Consider the following 24,837-nt stretch of genomic DNA (forward strand, 5'->3'; position numbering starts at 1 on the left):
GTACATCGATCCGTCGGTCGTTTCTTTCTGGAAATTATTTGTAACTAAAGTTGAATTCTGATCTAAACATGAATTTCACTTTTCTTTTCTTAACTGGCTCAAACTTGCATAAATAAATGCCTGCACATTTCTAGTTTCATTAATTAACGCTATTGAATAATTTAATGCATATAATTAAAAGTATAATTTAAACGATATTGTTATCACTAGCATCCATATTCGAACTATCTTAACTTTTTGTTTATATTGTGAAATATCTCTACAGAATCTGATCAAAAACTTCTAGAATAAGTTACTTGAAAAATTATATCCATATAAATATTAATTTCATATTAATCCCTTTTGGAATAAGTCATGTCCTTTCTGATACTCTTTGGCACCTTTAGCATCAATTATTCCACAATTTTTTCTCGTTATTTAAGTATTCTCATTAATTTGTACCATTAACTTCATTCTATTCGGAGTAGTTAGGGATATCTTAATGAAATTTTGTTTCCTCGTTTATTCATAAAACAATACTGACACATTGTATCTAGCCGTTTTATTCTAGACACCTATGATATGAATTTTCACCATTTGAAATTCTTTGATCAGATCACATAGCATGGGAAACATGATGATCAGGGTAAATAGCCCAGTCCAGCTTCCAGACTAATGGAACTCCTGACACTGGAGGCATTACTGGCTCGTCTGCTGATTCTATTCGAATCAGAGCCGAAGATAGCTGCGATTTCCGCGCTTTTTTTGATCGAAAGAGCCTCATGGTGGGCCCCGGATCTACTGGAACAGTGCGAGGTACACTTCTTGTCCCTCTCAGCACCACCGACATAGACCAAACGTCCCTGAGTGTCTCTGGCACTAACGACTAGTACCTTCTCGCTGTCGGAGGATTGCTGAGATTTTCTTCCTGGATTGAATAGATCGTAATCCAAGGCTAGATTATTCGAACTGCCGTAGCTTGACGATGACTGCTTCTGGAATCAAACGTTGTAGTCGTTAAAATTGATCCAAGATATATATTTTCAGTGTAAATGTTGTGTGTTATTGCAACAAAGTAGTATTGGACAGAACGAGAGCTCTATCTTGTTACCTTGAGTACATCCAAACCTTGAGAAGGCGTTCGATTTCTGGTCGTTTTCGCCGCCCGGATCCTCTCTGGACTTCCCCCTCTGCTCAGGGTGCTTTCAGAGGGTACGATGCCTCTTTGTCTAAGTTGCTCTAATATCGTCGGTTGAATCTGTTGATTCGGTTGTCGGGCACAGTAACATTTGTTACTCTCTGAGCAGCTATCTGTGTCGCAGGCACAAATGACTGTATTTGAGACGACTTGTGGTTGTGGAAGGACCCTTCTCGATAATGAGCAATAACACTTGTCCGCCGAGACACAGGTGCAAGACTCGGAGTCGTAGCTGCACTCGCTGCAACTAACGTAACCGCTGCTACTTCTGTTCGCGGCTGCACCTACGTTGCGACTCAATCGTCTACCTGGAAGCATCAAGTCCATTGTATTCGACTCGGCTATACACTTGCCATTGACCTTCCAATATACTCACAAGTATCGCTGTCCTCCGAAGTGGTGTGACAACCAGGCTTATTCCCCCTCCAAGAGGATCTTCTCTTCACCAGCCTGTTAGCCAAAACGCGATTTCTATGATTGTTCCTAACGTCACACGATGAGCTACTACCGAAACTGTCGTTCAATCTCCTTGCTGGAAAGATCACGGAAGTGAATTCCGTTGGTCCTCCCTTTAATCTCGACACGGATCTCTTGATGGCCCTACCCAACAAGCAGGTCCGGTGACTCGATCCTCTTCGTTGGGGCCTTCGGCGTCTTCTCATTATACTGGCCGACCTCTGATACAGTTCATCCTGTGTTAACGTTGCTGCTAATTTCAACAGGAATTCTTTGTACAGGGGTTTCAAATCGTTGAAGGACATTCCTTCAGGGTCTAAAATCGGGCACGAGAAATCATTAATTAAAGTACAAATGGGACATAGAAAACTCTGTCTCGCAGATAGTACTTACCAATAATGGCTGCCAAGATGTCATCTACGCTAGTCAGGCCTTCTTGATTCCTGAACTCGTCGAACAACTCGGTGAACCCTAAAGGTGTTCCACCCTTAATGCTATTCGGTCTTCTTGCGCTACCAGGCTTCAAGAAGCTGCCCCTTCGAGGTAGCTCCACCCTAGTCATCAAGTCACCTCTATCCATGTCTATATCGCTCTGAGACCTCTTCAATCTACCCTCTTGTAGAATTTTCATTGCGTCCTCCGAATGACTAACAGGAGGTTCGCTGCCTGCTCTGCTCCTCTTTCTAACTCTTGGTTCACTGTACTCAGGTAGGTTCAGATTCGACGTGGAATCGCTCAGGTGCTTCCTCAGAGGCTTATCCATGGTAACCACTCGACTCACTCTCCTTCCAGTCGAGACCTTCTCCTGATCCCTCGAACGTCTACGTTCCACGGATACAGATTCTCCAGAGTTTTCTTGGACCCGCTGATAGGTGTCGCTTCTCGAGGACCTCCCGAAGAAAATATCCTCCTGAGAGCTCTTTACCTTGCTTCGATCAAGTCTGCTGCTCCTGCCGCTATAAATATCCTCATGGGCGATGCTGTAGATTTTGTCTGCATCTTTGAAATGGTCCTCGTAGAGCCTCTCATGGCTGTTTCGTTTCCTGCACCGTTCGTACATCGAGTTCTCTTCGTCCTTGCAACCGAGTTTGTCGATTCTGTCGTAGATCAAAGACTCAGGTCTAGAAGAATATATTTGTTGTTTCTTCACAGCCTCCACAGAAGGATTCAGATCGAATTCATTCGGAGGACTCTGCTTTCCGGGACTGGTAACCTTCTCCACTTTTGCTTTCACAGGAAGTTTCTCGTACCTGTTCAATAACTTTTCATAGAATCCACTGGCACCGATGTCGTAAGATTTTTCCGTTTGACCCACGAAATTATTCACCACATCGGCCTTTTCCGACGTGGCAGACTTGCTGTCAGATTTGTTTTTGGCATTCTGTCGTTCCTCTTCCTTGGACGTCCTCGAATCGAAGCTTTTCTGAACGGAACCAAAAGTCTGAATCGCGGGACTACTAACTTTCTCCTTTGGATTCGGCTCTCGGCTCCTTCCTCGAGCTTCCAGAATGTCCTCCGCTTTGACGTCCGAGTTCTTTTTCTTCCTCCTTGGCGCTTTCTGAACCTCCGACAGTTTTCCACTGTCGTCTTCGGTGACAGAGCTGGAGATCGAGCTTTTCTTCGTCCTGGGTGGCCGGACTGGATGTGCGGTCGTTGGTAACGCACCTTCTACTTGCGGAACATTTATCCTAGAACTGATTCTGCTGCACGGACTAGGCTCTCGAACACTAGACGCGACGGACGCCAAACTGACGCAGCCGACACCGTTCGTGTGCCTTGGACGACGCCTATTCGTGTCTAGATCAGCGAGCAGAGCCCTGTAGAGGGTCGCTGCAGCTGCGACTGCATCCTCCTCTATATTACAAGCGAACGCGTGGCATTCCAACACCCTGGTTGCTCCTGTCCTCCTCATCACCACCGCGAATATCGGCGGATAGCAGTCCACGGTGGTTTTCAAACCCCTCATTGTCCTGTAAGTGATTTTCTTCTTGGTCAAAACCATAATTATATTCTTTAATACATCAACCAGATAATTTCGTATACTCTAGCAGGGTTAAATTCGTATCAGAGACATTCCAGGTGAAAGTTTATCGGAGTAGAGATCACTAAAAATGATTGACGATCAACTGAGTATCTCGGAAAAATATTCGTCTCTCGGAACGAATACGTGTCCCGATGGCCGTGTACGCTTTCAAAGCGGCCATGGTATCGCGACGATTAATTTCGGTGTCGCGTGACCGATTAATTTCACCGGCTTTCGTTCACGATACTCGCCTGTAGAGATCCGCGTGCTTGTCCTCGCCGGCCTGGCCCTGATCCTGATCGCCGACCAACGGCAGGAAAGCGTGGTGCCAATCGCCGGACGGTGTCCTCTTGCAGCGTAGCCGTAGTGCGCTCCACACGGCGATACGTCGGAACGGATTGTTCCTCTCGCAGCCGTCCATGGTGCGGAAACACAGACCGCGTCTGGACACCTCGAGTTCGGCCCTCGTCGAGCACTCCATCCGTTCTAGAAGCTGGCGAAGTGGCTCTTGAAGCCCGCGGACGCTCGCCACGCGGCCTCCAACCGAAGCTGCTCCCATGTACTTCACCTGCGAGCGACAATGGGTCAGTCGGAATAATTTATTTTAATTGTCGCCTCACAAGTACCTTCGTATCAAGTACCGTCCTGATTCCAACAGTGTTGGTATATGTAACCGTTGTAAGTTATTCAGCGTCAGTTTAATCCGAAACGTGATATTTCTAATAATTCTTTGCATTAGAAAGTTTATAGATTAATTCATGATGTAGCGATAAGAATTTCAAGAAATTCTTCGATACGTCTTTCGATGAAATCACGTTGAAATCTGGCGGATAGAACGAACATTCTGTCGTTGTCAACTCGGTATTGTAATGTACTTTTTTGAATGCTCACGGCGTGGCTGTTCGTTTGGCACAGACATAGTACAGACGGGCGAATTTACATGAACTCGTTGCCTAGATCCTCGCGTTTAACAGACGCCGCTCGGAAACACCAGGGAACGTGCATATTTGCATAAGACGAATCTGTCGGGGGTGTTACTTTTATCCAAAGAATTTCATTCCTTAATGCGCACAAATTCGCAGCACATTATGGTAATCAGGATACTCACTTTTCGTTTACAGTTAACCGAACGCCGAATATGCATATTTTTTGTTAACATTACATCAGACGACCTTTTAATGAATAATTATTAATAGGCGTTCGGTGTGGGGGTCGCAAAAATTTCTCACGTCCCGCTGTTGGATTATCGAAATCCGTTTATTTCGCGGTAGGCTCCGTAGTAATGTACACGGTGTTCATTATGTACAGTATAATTTGATAGACTCGGATAGATCATGGATCCGACTGAGTCGATTAGACATGAACTCTATTGAACTCGGTTGCTCCGAGAGGAATCATCGATGGCGCAACGAAACGATGCGGAAGAGGAGGCCAATAAAACCGTAGCAATAAGAAAAATCCGCGTGCCGATGCGGCAACGAAGGGGAATTTTTCAGTGCTCCAAATAGGCTCGGTAGCCCGTCACGCTCCGTGAATCGTGAACGGAATGAAAGTGACGATTAAGAATGCCAGGACGACGCCGACAAGAGGAAAGTCCGAGTCTTTCTTATCTTTTGGCAAGCTTTAGAACTACCCGCGACTGCTCTTTCCGCGAGAAATAACAGGAATTCTACGTCTTCTAGCACACCTCACTTTGGAAATCTTGCAAAAATGTACCGAGATATTTTACATCGTACATTCTTTCAATTTTCCATCTTTCCGCGTTTCCTAGTCTCTTTGAAAAATTCGATTTCTACGAGGAAAGTTTCCTTTAAATTACACCTTAGAAACAATTTACCGTCCGATTTCCACGATTTCTTGAGTATGTATGTATGTCGATCGATTAATTCAGAGAAATTTGCGGTCGAAGTCACCAGAAATATTAATTTCTTTGTCGTTTTTTCAACTTTCAGCCTTCGTAATTTTATACATGTCAATATTTTTTTAGAAAACCAAGCGAGCAACAGTATGCAATTTTTTTGTTTCATCTGCACTTGAGTTGTAAAATAACGTTGATCTTCTCTTCGAAAGTCTTAACGCGGTCGTCGTCTTTTCGAGCAATCAGTTCACGACTAATTATACGCCGATCTAAATTTTATTTCTGCCCGAGACAGCCTCGATTCCTCGTTTTTATTTCTGTTAATCTTACGATAAATCGTACAATATCAAGGTTGTATAAATTTCGCGAAATGGGATAACATGTTTGAGATTTCATCGCTAGTGAAGAAGGTTCTTTCGGTTCCGAATCGCGTTATTAGAGATCTCAACGCCAGAGAAGAAGATTCTTTGAACGAACCGCGTGTTTGTTCATTTTGCAAAGATAGGAGCACGGAGATTTTCGCATTGTTGGGATAAAATATACGATTGGTGCGTGATCGGCGGTAATGTTCGTTAACGAAGTAGGTGAATCCTCCATAAAGAGGTGTAGACAGTTTCGAACCCGTCTCGAGAGTGGAACGAATGGCCATTCCCGTGCGATATTCCAAGGAAGGGAGAAAAGCTGGGACTCGCGGACGAATTAACATAAGTGAAAATCTTTTTTTTTCTTCTTCTTGTGATTGTATCTAATTGCAGTGAAATCTTTGCGACTGTTCTGACTAGCAAAGACATCTCTTTCTATCGAATATTGTGACTAACAATATCGAGATTGCATAAACGCGTACAAACAGCTTCAAAAAAGGAGCGTCGATCATAAGGAAAAAGAAGTGATCTAAATTACAACGGTGGAACGGTGTCGTTGCCCCGAAAAACCGGACTGTACGCTGACACGAAAGCAGCTTGGAAAAAAATAAAGAAGAAAGTAATTTATATATTTACCGGCAAAATGGCGGCCGCGCATTCCCCGGGTGTTCCGCTTTCGGCCTCCACGGAAGCGAACATCGCCTCGATTCGCGCCTGGACTGCGCTGTTCACTCGTCTCTGTTCATCCGCGCCGGTGGTATCCTCGATGTTGTTCGAGTTCATGGTGGACACTGCCCCGTACCATCCGCCCATCGTGGACCCGTAAATCGATCTGAACCGGTATCGGTAATTCAATATACTTTAACTGTAACGCTGGGGGGGGGGGGGGGGGAGGGAATCGAACGATCTGGTAAAAAGTATCACCGAAAACGGTACCTAGAGTCCTCGAAGAGGGCGTCGATCCGAGCCTTGCTCCTGAGGGAGCACTCCGACGGGGGCCCAGCCAACCGGAAGCCATCCTCGTAACGGGGCATCCCTACGCACGACATTCTCGTGTTGTCCGTTCGATTAGACGATCCACGGGTCCAGGTGTACACCTCGCGAGCTCCCCAAAGCCTCTCCAGACGTGCTTTCGTTAAACGACCTCATTCGTTCTGGAACAATCGAATCGGTGTCGCCAAAAGACCCAATGGGGAGCTACCTGCAAGATAGTTAGATCGAGCATCGCGATAAAAAAGTTCACAAAGCTACGCCACGATGAAAAAATGCTTCGTGGATCGGGGCGAGGGACGTTGGTCGGGGATCTCCCCAGGATCTCACCTCATTTCCACGGACCCTGCTCCCCAGCGGCCGTTAAATTTATGCGAGACTACGGCACGTCGGACGCTAGTAATTAAAACTGTAATTGCCGACGAGATTGCACTAGGAGTTTTCCATTGAGGAACGAAAGATTTGATGCTCGATATGGAGTAAAAGTGATTTTCATCATTTTTGGGGTTGTTCTCGAGCCCTGAGCCCTCATTCTATCTCGTACGTTTGATTATACCACTTCGAGACACTCGAATGTTCTCAAAAAAAAAAAAAAAAAAAAAAAAAAAAAAAAAAACAAAATGAACGTTCGTCGTGTTTTTCAGTATTTTATGGACTAGAAATCGCAGACACTACTTGATATTCGTTCGTGCAGAATTATCGCGTGCCCGCCATCGACACGACTGCAGGCTCGATTTTCACCGGCGATGCGTGAGACTCGATGCGTTTCTTAATTGAAAAAAAAATTCCCTATTATTCGACGTTTACGACGAAGAATGTTTTCACGGTCCTTTGTTATCTTACTGGACTGACTGGAGCATGACTATTAGATACACATACCGTCCGATGTAATGTTATTCCTAAACATGTCCATTTGATCACATTAACGGTCCCGTGAGAGACGCGTGATCGCAACACGCCCCCCTCCCCTTCCCCGACGTGATTTTAATTTCTAATTCTCGCTCAAATTCCAAGCCTAAAAGGCACCGGATCGGACAAACGGCGCTTTTTTTTTTACAGTTAACCGGTCCGATCGCACACGTCGTACGACTCGCAGAGCACGGATGATTTCCCGAATGTGTTCGGTGTCGAACAATCGTACGGCGCGTCAAAGATGGCGTCTTTACACGCGCTTATTACGCTAGACAACTGTCGGCGTCCGTAAGCGTGGCGGTGATATCTCGCCTCTAAAGGCTATACGTGTATCTCGAGACTTGAGCGCTCGCGTGTTCCGTTGCACAGCGGCGTCGTGACGAGACTGATTATCGAAAAGTGGACGATTACGATCCCGGCTAATTACGGCAACGGTAGTCGATCCGATTCAGAGAAATCCCCTACCCCGATCGACATCGTACGAGCTTGCGACCTCGATATTAAACGAGACTGAATTTTTGCTCAAATGGGGGTTTTTTTGTTACAGTCGAACTGGGTTGTAATTGGGCCTAGGGGGATTTTAATGATGATATTTTTGCGATGATAACGTTGGGTCGACAAAAGTGGTCCTTTAAATTTTGTCCGCTTCTTATTTTCTTTGTTATAATTATTAAATGTATAGAGTTTCTTTAAGTATATTTATAGCGATTTGACGTTGTCGAATTGACGGGATAAATGGTGGGTAAGGATTAATAATTTAACAGACAGGTTTAATAAGATCCATCGATACGCGTCAGGACCATTTGCAATAGTGTCACGTGTTCCAGCTTGGAGAATCAATACAGCGCGCCCGGATTTAAGCGTGGATTGTTCAAGTTACAATTACCAAGTTCACGGCTCGTTTACTGTCCGCCTTCGGCTTAATGGAAATCGAACAGACCGACGGAAGCCGTGAAACACGAAACTTCTCTCGCGCGTATTCGAGCGCCGGGGAAAATCGTGTCGAACCGACTCGACGCCTTTCTCATTTTTACGCGTTCAACGCCGGGACACTGGAAATCGGAACAAGAAAATTTACTTGAATTTCCTACTCGTACGTATTATACCGTGTCAATAATCCTTAGTATTTTTCGCAGCATCCGTAGCCCACTTTCGTGTAATCCCTTCGGGAACACTTACTTTCACGCGATCGGTCCGCCGACAGAAATCTTCAGGAAAATCTGCCCTCGATATCCAGCATTGAACGTATTCGAAATAATCCCTGAGAGCACTTGCACATCACCACCGTGGGTCCCATCGCACAGAAACGTCCGACATGTACGTTCACAAATCCCAAGATCCACGTCGTACACCGAACAACATCGCGGTGTCTTTCATCGAAACTGGATCATCGTCCTCTATTCGGCGTCGTATTTCAATTTTAAACCGATCCAGGCTGAACGTCGATTATTAATCCGGCATCCCGTTGGGTGTCCCATGGGACAAACGCGTCGAGAAAACGTTCCCGTTGACGATCGACCTTGGCCGCGAGTCGATCCGGATGACCGTCGACGTGAAACTGCCGGGGATGTTCCGCAGGAGAGACTCGAGTTCTCTAGCCAGTGAGTCGGCTCCTCCACGGTGGAACGAAGAGGAGGAGGAGGATGAAGATCGACGGAGAGAGCCTCTCCTCGGTTGCTCGTTGGTTATTCCCGGAAAGGGTGAACGTCTGCCGTACGTTTTTCGCCGGGTATCACTGCGCGGTGTCTCGATCGGTGACATCTAAGTATCAAGGTGATTAATTGGTCCCGCCTCGATTAGCTCGTGTCGCTTCCGCCGTGACTCGAATGATCGATGCTCGAACGACTACCGTTCGATGATGATCGAGTGCGGTTATGCCTTCTATTATTGAGTCGTGGGACTGACGTCGGGGATTAATGATTGTCTGTACAAGTTTTGGCACGAGACAAGGAAGTTTTAATGAGAAGAACCTGAAATAGACGTGTTTCTGATTACAACTTGATATATATATATATAAGTCGAGTAAAATGTATTGAGATGTGGCCCGTTTGGTGAGTCCTCTTTTTGACGGTGGAATAAATCTTTTTAATATGTTCTGTTGACTATGAGACGATCTTCGTTTAATTCGAATTCAGTCGATTGAATTCTGAAATGTTTCAGGATATATATTTTTAAACTTTCCTTTCCTCGGTGAACGCTTCCACCGAAAGAACTGTGCTCAGTCCCGCGGTAATAACAATTTACTCAAATTCTCTGCGCTTTAGTAAACCGAAGAAATTCAGCGGAAGGAAAGTGGGTCGAAAATTGCTTACCGGTTACGTATGCTACGCTAATTGCCAAGCTGTCTGTCTATAGTTATTAGCCGAAAGCAGCGTGGGAGATGCCATGAAATTCGATAACCCAGCAACGTTTGCATCGTGAAATAGTTTACCAGTGAAATGCAGTCTCATTGTTCATAATCAGATACTCAATCTTAGGGGATAATTTAACAGAAATTCCTTCATCGACAGTTGATGCTTGCAAGAATTAACAAAATTCTCCCATGTTCGATTAGAAAATAAAATACAACAAATTACACGGTATCTAAAAATTCAATGTTAAAGAAAGTAAATACACAGACGAATCCCTTTGTTCGATTAATCTTCTTAAACCCTCGAGGTGCAATCTGGCGTATCAGTCATCACCATAAATCCTCAGGCGAGTGGCCGCCATTATTTGTTACAGTTATCAGTGCATCGGGTGACCAACATTTTTACGCTGACCGGGAAAGGACGGTGTCGGGGTCAAGGAAACAAGGAGACAAGGAGAAGGAGAACACGACGAAGAAGAGGAGGAGGAGGAGAAGATCGTTACAGGAGAAGCTGCAGTCTGGACTCTCTGGTTTCCATTGCTGGTCCTCCACGCCGTGGTAACGCCGTAACCGATAACGGTACCGCGCTTCGACGGCGCTCACCAATGTGAGAGTACAGTTATTCCAACGATGCAGCTCTTTCTCTCTTTTCCACTTCCAACGCCGGCATATTTCCCGTCCTGTTCCCTCGTGCACGATGGCTACGTAGACGTAGACCGTCGATGATCACTCTTACGTTCATTGGGATTGTAGATCGATGGGACGCGAAGAGTGCTCGAAGGCTGCCGGATTGAGGGAACGACTCAGCCTGACAATGCCTGATGGTGATCTCCTAAGCACTGGATGGGCTATTAGTATCGATCGACACTGGGACTGGTGATGGACAGGAATTTTGTGCTCGGTATTCAATGATAGAAGTTGAGGAGGAATCAAGAGATTCAACTTACTCGAAGACCAATGCCAGGATATTAATACGAATTATTTTTCGAGGAAAATTGAAAGTCGCTTAAAGTGGATCATCGGTGACGGGAAAGGGCAACGTTTGGGTGGGCAGTAGCCGATGATGGAGGTCGAGTTGGTAGAAGATTGTACAGGGGAATCAAAACTGGTTTGGGGATCGGATGGTGTGTCGGGGAACAAGTTTTGGTAATGGTTCTATTGGCTATGAGGTTTGTAAGAGTCGGTAAAGACTAGTAAACATGAATCTAGGAACCATTAGGGTCGGTAAAGGGGTACGATTAGAATACCCGCATTTTCGTTACGCCTAGATACACCGGAGCTGTATAGTTGAACTTAAAAAATTCGACTCGCCGATTACATAATGTTCAACTGAACGACGAATATTACATTTCACACCTGTTGCTTCAATTAAGGTTTAATATTCATGGACAGAGGTTCATCCGTCACGGTTACGGCGATTTAATGGGCACTAATCTGACCGTGCACGCGCGGGGATCATGGGTCACGAAGATTTAAATGAACTCGTCTCGCGTTGAAACGATTAACGGTACAGGAGGAACGTTCAGGAACCCTGGAAAATTGCACGTTTTAATGTACCGCACAGGGAACCCGTATTTTCCGCGTTTTTCTTGCCTTTCCAGTGAAAGTAATCGTTTGTAGGATAAATGTACCAGCGATTCCCGCTTTCTATTACGAATTCTTCCAAGAATGGTGCGTTAAACAATTCCCTTAAGAATCACATTTACACAGAATATAATGAAAAATTCTTGCTTCTACGGAAGATATTCCGAGATCGTTCTCGATCGTAAAATTGATGACGCAGGAGGGACGTTCACGTCGTCATAAATTGTCTAGCTTCCAAGGAACCGTAAGATCCGCCTGTCCTTCTTTCTCCTATTTACGACCCGTAGTGATTAAACATACGGCGCGTTTTATAATAATGTCCAGTTATTTTATGTATTGTAAAGATCATCGGTACGGTTGCATCAGCGACAGCTGGCGGGTACCGCTTCGACCGGTCGAAGCGGAAGTTACCGGGTTTAATGATTTTTCAAGGAATCGCTTTCGCAGCTGTTGCTGGCTCGAAATTCTTTCGATGTCGCGAAAAGCCTCTGCGTCCATTAAAATTTGACCCGTCGACTTCTCGCCTGGTTCTGTCACGAAATTGCAACTCCTTCGGTGACACTATTTTTTTTTTTTATAAATAGAAAACACATCGTGTTGGTCGAATGATTTCGAAGTGATCCACGGGGGACCATTAATTCTCTGATGGTTTTGTAGCCGGCTCGTTTCCTTTTACAAGCGTTCAACGCCGCGTTCAAATAACCTTCTCACATAATTGTCCACCAATTATTTCGCTTCGCGCAAAAGTGGAACGGACTATAATTGGAGCTGGCCGTCTTCGGCTCAGCCTCCGACGCACCGGTCGAAAGACGAGACCGTAATTAACTCTTAAACCATTTATTTACCACGACTGTAACGAATACACTGATTACGGAATTACGACATCGATTCTGCCCGCGATCGTGATACGGGAAGATATTGTTATGAAATGTAACTGGGTCGTCATGTTCATTACGTAACACTTCGATTACTGTCGCGATTCTGGAAAATTAATAAAATTTCAAACGTGAACCGGTAACGGTGGTATCTTTAATTTTCGGTAATCTCGCTAATTCTCCGTGGAAGTTATCAACACTTTCGAGGCGAATCACGTTCGAGAAACTTGCGCCAGGAGTCGCTCCAAACCAAACCCGTTCTCCGAAAGGCTCGATTATCATGGAAAAAAAAAAAAGATGTTACATACATTGATCCACTTACGTTGGGTTGCAAGCTGGTTCGTTCACCATTCTCGTTCCATTTTCCTCTTTGTCCATTGGCATCTCCTTGTCTGGCTGTGTGCTCCTTTTGATCCAGACTACAATTGCAACGCACGACGTCTGATGCAATTACACAGTCTGTCTCGTACGAAAAAGAAACCTCCGATTGTCAACGTTTCAACGGGAGCAAAGGAATTAACTTAATCGAGGGTAACGAGTAGAGTAACGAATTGTATGCAAATATAATTCGTCAATTTCGAATGGAAGATTTGCGATAAAAAATTCACACTGCGACGCAACGTTACGACACGGCATACGGGAGTTTCAAATTATTAATAAATTATAGTAATAGCGTAGCCTATGGTTCACCGTTAGAAGATTCATTCTGTCAGTAATTAGACGTTGGTCAACGTTTAGACACAAAATTCGTCTAAATCGAGGACCGTATCGTTTCATCGTTGACCTTATTCTTGCGCGAATGTCTACACTTACGTGTCTGTAACTGTAAATTGTCGTGTTACGTTCTAACTGTAATTCGGGCTTTTGACGTGCCCCCCCGTAGTAAAATTATGTGAATGCGAAACAGGGTCAATTCATTTCTTGTAAGTTCGATGAATGACGTATGATCAGAGCCAGCTCCAGTCTTTCTTAAATTCCACGTTAATACGTTTCATACGTTTCACAACAATGGTACACCAAAAACTAACCAAATTTCGTGTTGGACGAGTATTCAGTCCAGTATGTATTTTATTATCGGTAAATATTTATAATGATTCGTTTATACATATAATTTATACAGTTATAATTACTCGTTCTATACTTTGCAAACTTATACGATCATTCGCATGTACGGAGATGAAAATGACAGAGGAAAACGGAACAAAATCGATTTAAAAAAGAACATTTATTTTGCCCAATTCAGAATGAAATGACTTTTCCATCGTGAAAAAGGAGTACGAAAACGGGATTCGGTAAATTCACTGGGCATTTTTCCCATCTCACGTGCCTGCGAATGTTGGTTATACACGCAGCATAGCGTTAATGAGTCTTCTTCGTTATCCTCGATGGCACATTCCTATCGGTGCTCGTCTTCGAAATAGGAATAGATATTGCATACAATCGTCTCTCTCTCTCTCTCTCTCTCTCTCTCATCATTTCCCATCTTCTACTTGTTCTTCCTCTTTCTCCATTCTCTCTCACGCGCGACTACATATTACGTTATGTATGTTGTATCGTCTTACGAAACTACGCGTGATCGTCCTTCTCCGATGTCGGTAACGTGATTTATCGCGCGATATTACAGGAACGACAATGGGAGGCTTCGAAATTCATTCGAATCCCCCGATCGACGAACGGCGTTAATAAAAAATTCCGTGAAAATTATCACAGCGGTATCGGTCATTAAAAACGACGAATTATATAACTTGTATGCCAATTCTAATTTTTTTTAGACTAATCTAAGCCCATTCGCGTTCGCAAACTTTGCATAGAGTCACGATAAACGTCACAAGACTGTATGAATTATTTTGCGCAAGTTTAATTACACTTGTTTGTAAATTATAATCCGTAACGGTACCGTTCGTGCTACTAGATTTTAGTACTGTTACGCTGGTTACTCCCACGCATTGAACTGACCGTACAAAGTGTTAAAGAAATCGGGTCAGTTTTTCCTGAAAATTATAAAAATTTCGTTTCATCTTTTTTTCCCCCGAGTATCAAACGAATCTTCGTTGGGAAACATCGTTCCCGTATCGATAACTTCGAACCTCAATGAGCATAATTTATATAATGGAACCGAGTGGAGTGACGCAAAAGTTTATGTAACAGGAGAATTCATTATGGCGCGAGGGGAATCATGAATGACGCTATAATTCGACGATAGCGATTCGTGAAATGTTACTTGCGGTGGTTACGTAATTACGCTATCGTTCCCAACAGTCGTAATGAACGCTGGAATCGCATGAAATCGCGGCACTTTAATTTATATCCTTTGCATCGTACGTTCCTGCTTCTCCTCGGAAAATTGAGAAATGTGAAAACCTGAAGTCGCATTACGACTTGAAATTGCCCGATTACGAGCAGGAAGTCCACGTAAAGCCGATTTTCCATGTTCTTCCATTCCTGATCAGACCACAAGTAGATCCTGCCGATCGATAAGTCGCGTCGTCGATCGAGTAACAGTGAATCTAGCCGCTGATAGAATCGCGAAGGAAAAACCTGAACCTTTTGCGATGGAATGTCGCGAACGATGATATACGGAATTTAGCATCGCAACAGAAGGACGCAGAGATGCATATCCTTCCGTAGACGAAGGTCGACGCTTACGTGTTCACGCTTCACGGTAATCACTTATTTTCCCTTTTTCTTTTAATTCGTGTCATCGTTTGAATTAACGTCGGACATCGTTTTAATGACACGGATATGAGCATAAAGATTTCCACCTTCGACATCTTCGGCGCGTTTTAAAGACTCCGATGTCCTTCGCCGAGATAACTACCGATCGTACCCTTCTACCAAGTAAAATAAATTACTGAAACGCAAGACGGTGTAAAAGAATTATTTCTTCGTTGAATCATCTCGCAACGATTACGCAGAAAAAGATAGATAAATTCGAAAGGTTTCCACAGTAGCAAAATAAAATTACGAAGAGATGTCGATCTATAGAATGTCGGGTGAACGTGAGTGCACTTTTTGCAGCCTGCTGCAAGTGAACCGCGCAGTTTGAAGAAGATCGAAGAAATTGGAGTAACGCTTGGGTTAATTACCGCGGTGAGTATCTAACGAATACGATAATCGATTCCGATCGAGCGGGGACGATGGTTGAAGGGGTCTGGATCGATGTGTTCCTCGTTGGAAAGAAAAAAAAAGAAAGAGGTCCCGACTGTCGCGGTAGACCAAACGCATGATAATCAAACGTTGAAATGCTCTCTGGCTCGATGCGCTCGGCTTCCCGCAAGGTTAGCCAGACACTGCGTTTAAGGAGCCGGTGTCATCGTCTGAATCGCGGGGACCGTAGATCATGCTCACTCACGGGGACACTAATTAACCGTGACATTACTTTCAACGACGATTGATTCCAATTAAAACCGGGACCGATTCGAAAAGGATAGATACTTTCCTCGCGGTTCTGGTCGTCTTTACATGGCGCGGGTAATTGCCGGAAGAAAACAGCGTCGCCAATTAATGAGTGATTTGGGGAGGGACAGATGGTGCGTTTGGTCGATCGCATACGGTACATTCTTCGGTTTAATGTCGGTAATGCAACCGATCGTTGTACAAACACTACGAGATAAAATAGTTTTCCATAATAATATTTCTTACATCGAAAGATTCGAAAACACTCACGGTAAACTATTAAGTCCGCTACGATGTAAATTGGCGAACGGCGAGGAGGAAACCGCGAAAGAAAGGACTCTAGGCGCGGATATCGATAAAATCTGTTCCGAGCGGCGCGGCGTTCAGCTGGACGAGGAAGAGAGGAGGGAAGTAAATCGCGTTCCACTTAAGCTGCCAATCAAGGCGATTTGCATTCCAGGGACGTTCTCGCGGGACTCGCGAAACTGCCGTATCGTCGGCTGTGGTTAACCCTGAAAATTATACGCGAGAACGGAATGTGGTCGACGACGGAGGCTCGCGTGCCTTCTTGTCCAAGATCGCCATAGGTATGCGCCGCCGTACATAATGCACCGTGCAGGAAACGCTTGATTCGAGTCACGGTGCACCGGGTGCGCTGTCGATCCCTATCGGCCCCGCCGCCATAGTCGATCGGCCCTTTCTCGATAATTATAGGTACCTATGTATACATACACTGGCGAGCAAACTCGGCTTCCACTAGGGGAAAAATTGACGTAAGAGTAAAGGCCTCCTACCATTTGGTATCGGGAACTATTGAAATGTATGCCAAATTAACATTCGGTTTAACATTTATTTCAGTACTTAAAATAAATTTATCAAGTGGTAGAAGACTTTTCTTCTACGTCACTTTTTCCCCTAGTGGAAGCCGAGTTTGCTCGTGGATGTACACCGAGAACCAACGGCGTCGACCGTTTCCGAACCGTTTAATGAACGTGAACCTCTCGTTGCATTGTTAGTTTATTATCAATTAATCTTGCATGGCAATCGACACGTAACAATACACATAACACGTTCTCGCATGTGGCTGAAGAGGAAAAATGGATGGATCTCCCGCGTTTCCGTTTCAACGTATTCTCTTATGATCGTAGAATTTTTCGTCCAACGTATTTCACAGTTCGATTCTGGAAAATATGCCGTGGTTTTCGATGAAATCGTGCGTCAGGGTAACAGCATTCCACGCGGCGCTCTCGAGTCGGTGATCTTTCGAGGCTTACATAAGAGGACGCTCGCGGGCGTGTGTGCGTGTCGCGGTGGAAACTTCGCCTCTGCGATTCCGTGCGCAATGAAATAACCGGGAAATCAAGGAGGAGGGTCCATCGTTACATACATATACAATATACAATGTTTCTCGTGGTTCTACGTCCCCGCGATAAATAAATAACGCCGAGGTTTTTCCATTGATCGACTCTTCGTTTGGTAATCTATCACGCTTTTCGAAACATCAAGCAATTATCTATACACTTTTAATGCCTTGCTACTGAATCTTTCGTCCTCTCAATTGCCAAACGAAGAGTCGACGTGTAAACGTACTTTTCTGAAAAAATCCTAAAGGTTCGATGAAATTGACAATTTGCAATTCTACAACGGTACAGTACTTTTCAGAAGGCAGTGAAATATAGGTATCGTGTTCGGATGCAAGCGCAAACTTCGCTCCGCAAATATTTATCACGTAAGACGCGTTTTCTTCTAGGTAAAGGATTAAAAAAAAATAATTATTGTCGAGCTGAAAACACTCCGCATGGGAGCTTTCATGCGATCATCTGGCACATACGATTAAATAAATAAGTTCCAGTTGCACCTGCGTCCGACTTGGAAACCAGTGACGACTTAAATTTTATAGGAATTCATCTAATTATGTGCTTTTTTCTTTGTCCACTCATCGTGGTATTCTGTCGTTATATTATTATATTCAATGCAGCTCAAGGATTCTGAAGACAACGAAGAGTAGGGCCTCGTTCATTGGCCACGAAAAGCTGTAAAAATTTGATAACATAGCAATTGAACTACTTATTTGCCGAATCCATTAACTTTACATCGCATCGAAGAACATTAAAATGGCCATAAGACAGGGTTCCTCCATTTACTTATTAATACACGGTTTCTCTTGGACGTTTTATTGCTTCTATGGCTGTAACGGAGACCACTTTATGGGAAACAAGCCCAGAACAGTAAAAAAACTAGATGTTTCTCTTGTCAAAAGAATCGATCGACAAAAAGAAACAAACCGATAGCCGGAGATTCCACGAACTATCATGCTGGAACGTCGGTTTTGTTCTGTTTTGAAACACGATCACGAGAGACCGTGGAAAGGTGGAGATTGTACGTAAAAGCGGCGAAATTTATATCGATCGAATTGATTTTTATTTATTTTATCTCGCCTCTACTAAACGCGAGAAACAGAACTGCGCTCGTTCCGGCCTGATAACGGCGAAACGTCCACGAAAACTCGCGTGTCATCCCTGTTGAACACCTCTCGCGCGTTGCAAAAAAACCAGACTCGAGTTTTTTCTGCTAAATTCACCGTGACGAGCGGATCAAACGGCTGCTGGAAACGATAAAACGAAATAAAAAAAAAAAAAAACCGCAACGGAGTTCGCCAAGTCGGACATTTTATGGCGTTTGGCACTGATCCTTATGCTGGACCTTTGTGGGGTAGCGCTGTCGAGTCGAAATCCCAAGGAATAGAAACGAAATAAAACGAAGGCACTGTAGTACCCGCATATCGAAACGCTTAGGTATACTTCTTGTGAATAGAAAATGGTGACGTTCGCGTGGAAACGGAAAACGGATGGCAAATTCGAGACGTCGATCTTATATGTTGCTCTTGAGGTACCAGAAGTTTCGAAGAGTTCGAGACTAAAAAAATGACCCATTCAATTGTAGTCGAATAATAAGAGACAGAAGATTTATTTAAAAGGAATATTCTCATTGCCTACAAATAACGTGTACCATTGTTCTTTGCGAGCAATGGTATCGATCTCTGATTCATGAACAGTGAAAGGAATTTTTCACAGTGTCGCAAGACGACCGACGAGTCCGATTCGTCGGCGAAGTGTCACTAGGTCACCGTTTCAGAAACTCCTCTGACCGCGTGACGCTTATGAAAACCGATTGGTTAGCTAGCCCACCCACACACCTATTCCATAACGAGAAACTCGGTGGCAATCTACTGTCCGAGAACAAAGGAGGCCGGAAACAGCAGAGTCCTACGACAGCTATCAGTCGTACAGCTGGTGATTCGATCGCGGATCAAAATTGGTCAGCAAGATCACGAACCCAAGATACAGAGAAATTGTACGAGAAAAATATCTTCACCCTTCACTTTGGTGTAACTTTAATTGAGAAAAAGGAATATGGAGCACGCAAGGAACGAAGGAATTTATCGAGGCCCACGTGGGACTCGATTTCCAACCGATTATTTATTCAATATTAATTCGGTCCATTGCACTCGCGATACCTTGAAACCAATATTGCCTTGCGATACGTTTTTTTTCCCCTCTCGATCGTTATTCGAACGGAGAACCTTGTTGCGAAACAGAAGCGACACTCCGCGCTCGCGAACGACGACAGACGATCGTTGTTGAGCGTCGTAATTTCCATACGTCCGTTAACCGATCATTAAATACCTTCACGCTGACTCTGTTGCTTCTGTCCGGAGGAAATTGCGTGATGATCTTAATTAGCTGTGTATTAGAAAGGAGCAGGATCGTTCTGACAAACGCGATTACAGGGAGGCTGTTGCAGTCTTTAACTAGTAGTTACAGAGACTTTTACGTGAAAATGAAGGAATTAGAAGCTTTGGAATTCAATGATCCGTAGTTACAAAAAGGATACATTGATTTTTACGAGTAAGTATTTTATTCAAATTGAAGGTATTCGAATGCAAATAGAATTTATCTCGCGACTTTCCGTCAACCGAACGACGAAAAGAAAAAAAATGCACGTATTCATCCGCGTGAATTGGGTCTGGACGAGCGTCGACAAGACGCGAGTCACGACGTTCGAAAAAATCCGTCTGGGTTTGCGAAATGTAGTGCGTGTAACCAACTGACATCGACCACGAGTCGATAATAATCAAGCCTAATTGCATATGCATACACGACGATGGCAATGAGTATTCATCGATGCATACGAGTGAGTGTCTGCAACCAGTTTCGAAATAACCACGTTCCGTGTATCCGAGCAAACACGAGCACGTATCCAGTCTCGAAAATTTTGGTCTTAATATCCGTCGACAGGTTTAATCGAGATCGTTAATTCCCCGATTGAATTCCCAAGATTCTAAATTTCAATTTCTAGCATCCTCGACATCCGTAATTTCACCGATCGAACAGATTCTAAGCGTCCCGTGTCCTTCAATCCAAGACTTCTCGCCCAAAAAATATATAAGTCTCGCAATTTTTCCCCGCGATTAAACCGACCTCCAATTACGTTCACTGCGTTAATTGTGCGGAACGCGTTACCAGTCGCGTCAGGGGCCGATGTTGCTGGCACCGTGTTTCAAGATTACATCAAGCTTCCCCCGTACTGTCGTTCCCATGAGCCAGTTCACGTATGTAATTATTTGCGTCGCGTTAAAATGTCGCCCGTGATTCCAATGTCCCCTCTCTCATTAAACGGTCAACGGTGTTTTACCACAACGGTTCATTTTCCCAGGGAAAAGTGAGCCTGTATCGGGAGACGACAATGGAAACTTCTTCCCCAGCCATTCGCGTTATCTTCCCCACGATCGTGTCTCCTCGATTTTCATAACTTTTCGGTCCTATCGATGCAGATAGAAGGACTAGAAATACGAGACCTTAATCTCGTGCCTCTGCCTCTTGTCCCGGACATCGCGTAATTTTTTCTTCCCACGCAATTAAGATTAACGTTCACGTTCTCACGATCCCGCCGACAGAAACTCACGCCGGAGGAATTTAAATCGTCGCGTTACTTTCCATAAGAAAAGCTGTTTCTCTTCTAAATCAGTCAATGAGTTCGCGACAATGATACAATTTTTAATGGTTTTATACGAGTCGAGAGGTCAAAGGTTGAGCAGTTTTCTTTCCGTAATCGGATTGATTTAAGTTTTATATTCACGCAGACACTAGAACCAGTTCCGAAGCTACCGACAATGTTTTCTCGAAGGAAATATTACGAGGTAGCGAGCTGCATGCCTCCACGATTTCGTCCTCTGACGAGCTCCAGCCATTAGAACGATCTTCTCGGTCAGGCGACAATAATTCGAGCACGTCTAATTACTTCGCTCGCTTTACAACAGGATGGTCTCCACTCTTACGTCATTTTTTTTTTTCGCGACTCCAATCTTTTCCGGCAACAAGAATTTATTGAAAAATCTATTTTTAACCTTAATGAACTACCAGGGCTTTTCGTCAAGTGAGACAAGCTTAATGAGATTCCCAGCGGGCGACTACTTTCTCCCGAAAAATTTCGGATCGTGAATTTTACGACTGCGATAAATTATTCCGAATCTTTCTCTCCTATGAGTTCCCTAAAATTCTTGGGAAGACTATTTCGAGACTCTTCTTCCGAGAATATTTTATTACGAATCTTCTGGTCCTCGAGCAACGAATCTTTCCACGAATACCTGGACGGAAATGAACGAAACTCGTAAATTTTTCGGTAAATCTTCAACGTGAATCTTGTTAATCGTCGCGATAGGAAGGATCCGAGTCTTTAATTCGTCAAAGCCGATCGACTTTCAAGATGAGATGAAAGAGGTCACAGGTAGAAACCGGTGACGAAGATGGGGCCGGGTTACCATCAACTTTTTATCCGAGTAATTTTCCTACTCGGATCGTTCCGAGAATCGAAAGCCACCTGAACTGGTCGGACGTGGCTCTCGGCTTGGCCACCCATCACGATTTTCCACGCGAACGTTGCAAACGAATGGATCGTTTACTCGCGAGGAAGAAGAGGCTCTTTCCTCTTCCTTAAACGAGTGTCCCGGTTAGAGTACCTCGTGGACTCTTTAAAACGAGTCCGAATTTCCGGCTACGAATACACCCTCTGTATCGTTCGAAAATCAAAACTGTCTTAACAACTTCGAATTCATTCATATTCTAAGTCCAGTCCTCGTGGACCTCGAAACCAAACTGATCCTACATCGATTAAAAGATACAATAACGGATTATCGTTCACTTCTATACATCCTCGATTATTAAGACAAGGAATAGCCCAGGCCTCGAACAAGTCAATATATCGCTATCGTTCATCAATCAAACTGTCCTCTAACTCTATCCAGTCGAGAAAACAATGGAGTACACACGACAAACACCCAGCAACTTGTAAGAGTCCTAACGGGGCCGGGGCCTGGGCAACGGCTGCATCTGTTGTTGATGATGAGAGTATCCAGTCCTGGAGTTCGCCGGTGGTAGCGTTCTTTCTGGACTGTCGTCCAGGTTCAGACCTGCCACCAGTTGAGCTATTTCTCGGTCCTTCTTCTCCTCCTTGGGCAAAGCGTTCCCATTCTGAGCACTGAAGCCCAGGGATGCTAGACTGCCGTGGCTTCTGCTACGGTGTTCCGCTCGGATGCTGTAAGAAAATGCCCTCTCGTTCAGATGACCCTTCCGTCGATAGATCCCGGTACCAAAACGGGACTCGTTCTCCGGACTGTCGGCCGCACGATTCATTTCCGCTGTCGTTAGGTCAGCGTGGGACGCGGCTAATCTTCTGGACGCTCCGAGAGTCGAAGTGTCTCCGCCATCGGGGTGTTGTCTTCTGCCTCTGTTCCCAGCTGTCCCGTACGTTCCAGCCGGGTACATGGCCGCTGCTGGTGGAGGGGGCACCACCGGGAGCGGAGCGTACACTGGGACAATTGGAGCGGCTGCTGGGATAGGCCTGAGTCCTCTCGGATGATGATGCGCCTTCCTGGGTAGCGTTGCCGCTGGTACCAAGAGAACTGGCGCTGGTCTGGCTAGGGTACCGGCAACGGATCGACTACTGGGTGGCAGAGGATGAGGATAATGGTGTTGTTGTCTGACCGGGTGACCCAGGGTATGATGCCCATGGCCGTTGGTGTAGATTCCTTGGTGGAGCTGATGATGAATATGCGGTTGCTGCAGTGGATCCTCGTGACTTCTGTTCTTCAGCTTTTTCAGCTTCTTGTTCGCTTTCCTGCGAACGGAAGACGACGAGGACTCTTCGAGAAGCAAGGGCTGTGAAGGGGGAGGTGGTGGGGGTGGTGGTGGCGGTGGAGCGACTAGCTGACGGGGTCTCGAACCCTTTGTGCTTCGCAGGGTCCCTTGTTCCTGGTATACACCGTCTACCTCGTCGCGACCCCTTGCCCATACCTTGTGATTCTCGTCGCCGTTGTAGAGACTCAGATCATCCGTTGAGGTGCTGTCCAAACGATTCGCCTGCGGACTATCCAGGGTGGTGCTGGAACCCCCGAGGGTATGATAGAGGCTGTTGTTCGATGGATGACCAGTTGTCACTCCGTTCGTTGTTACCGTGGTGGGGTCCAGACCCTTCGCGTAGCTGCTGTCCGCGTACGCGTGGAAACAACACCTGACCAGGGCGTTGGCCGCCATGTCTCGTTTGCAGATAAACGCGTGACATTCTAGAACCTTGATGCCGGTCGTCCTTCTCAATACAGCGGCGAAAAGGGGCGGATGATTTGCACTGGGTGTCCTAGCGAACGGCGAGTCCAGGGGCAGGAACCTTGTGTTCGACGAGTCTCCGCTTCCGCCTTTTACGTGCCTGACCGCGGCGCAGTAATGAAGCGCCTCGATCGGAAAGAATCTGGTGACCTTTTTACGGTGCTCGTCTACGTTCTCCAACAGGAGACCGTTGCTCCACACGCTCAACCACGAGTCTATTCCACGCGCCCCAAGAGCGCCCTGTTCCGGATAGAGTTCCCTTAGCGGCTCCTGAACGCCAAGCAGACCCTCTTTACTAGCATGGGGCACGGAACTGCCCAGGTAAAGAACCCGGCAACGACAATACGGCGTCGCCGTGTCTTGATTGGCACCCCTCATTTTTCAAGCTGACTCAATGGACCGCAACCGTGCCAAGAATAGTCGAGACAATAGCCAGCCTCCGGCGATCTCCTTCCTTCTCCAACGTAGATGACAAGAACTCAAACGAGGAACTCGAACGGACCGTGCACGACCCCGAAACAACTAGAACCGAGCCGGAACATTCGAACCATCGAGCACCATTCGAACGAGCATCGATATACCGGAACCAAGTGAACCGAGGGAGAACCGAGCGCGCACACGCGACGTTAGCTTTGTACACAAAAACTCCGGGCTGGGGACTCCGGGGTAATTCACTCCACTCGCGATTACGCAGTCACTTTCCAAAGAGGCAGCGAGTTGTTGCAAAATACGGGTGCGTGAACGACGAGGAGAGCCGCTCTCGGCTATTTCGCAGCAGCTGTAGCCGCCACTCGCTCGAGATCGCGTCAGGCCATTATGGCCGCCTTCTGACGGCCTCCCCACTTCCCAGTTAACCTCCTCCTCCTCCTCCTTTTCCTCTACCTTCGTTTCTCCGCCTCTGTTCTTCGTCCGGCTCTTTCTTCCAGCCTTCTCTCGCCAACCTTTTCCAATCTCCCACTCCGCTCTCACCTGGCCCGGTCCTCCTCAGGTATGCGGTGTGCGCAGTGGCGTCGTCGTCCTCCCGGTCGCCCCTCACCTCCACGTGTACCGATCGACAGGTACACACCCGGCGCACGGACGAAGGAGAACGCACACACCGTTCAAACCAGCCTGGAATTCAACGGGCCCGCTGAGCGTTGTGTCGGCGCTGGTGGAATCCAGAGGCGCGGCCGCAGGCGTTAGCCACGCGAGCC

At 45.6% G+C, this 24,837-nt stretch overlaps 2 protein-coding genes across 2 annotated transcripts; both read right to left on the reverse strand.

Annotated features, from left to right (window-relative positions):
• Window positions 1-620: 620 nt before the first annotated feature.
• On the reverse strand, window positions 621-6,925 carry LOC107186279. Its single transcript, XM_015574112.1, has 7 exons — window positions 6,813-6,925; window positions 6,513-6,708; window positions 3,908-4,224; window positions 2,027-3,603; window positions 1,554-1,949; window positions 1,091-1,485; window positions 621-974 (listed from the first exon to the last, which is right to left on the reverse strand). Exons 1-7 carry the CDS (start codon window positions 6,923-6,925, stop codon window positions 621-623), a joined length of 3,348 nt encoding a protein of 1,115 aa, XP_015429598.1.
• Window positions 6,926-22,339: 15,414 nt separating this feature from the next.
• LOC107186301 lies at window positions 22,340-24,022 on the reverse strand. The gene has a single exon (XM_015574134.1). It carries the CDS (start codon window positions 24,020-24,022, stop codon window positions 22,340-22,342), a length of 1,683 nt encoding a protein of 560 aa, XP_015429620.1.
• Window positions 24,023-24,837: the final 815 nt, after the last annotated feature.

The sequence above is a fragment of the Dufourea novaeangliae genome, unplaced genomic scaffold (assembly GCF_001272555.1).
Source record: "Dufourea novaeangliae isolate 0120121106 unplaced genomic scaffold, ASM127255v1 scaffold64, whole genome shotgun sequence".
NCBI lineage: Eukaryota > Metazoa > Arthropoda > Insecta > Hymenoptera > Halictidae > Dufourea > Dufourea novaeangliae.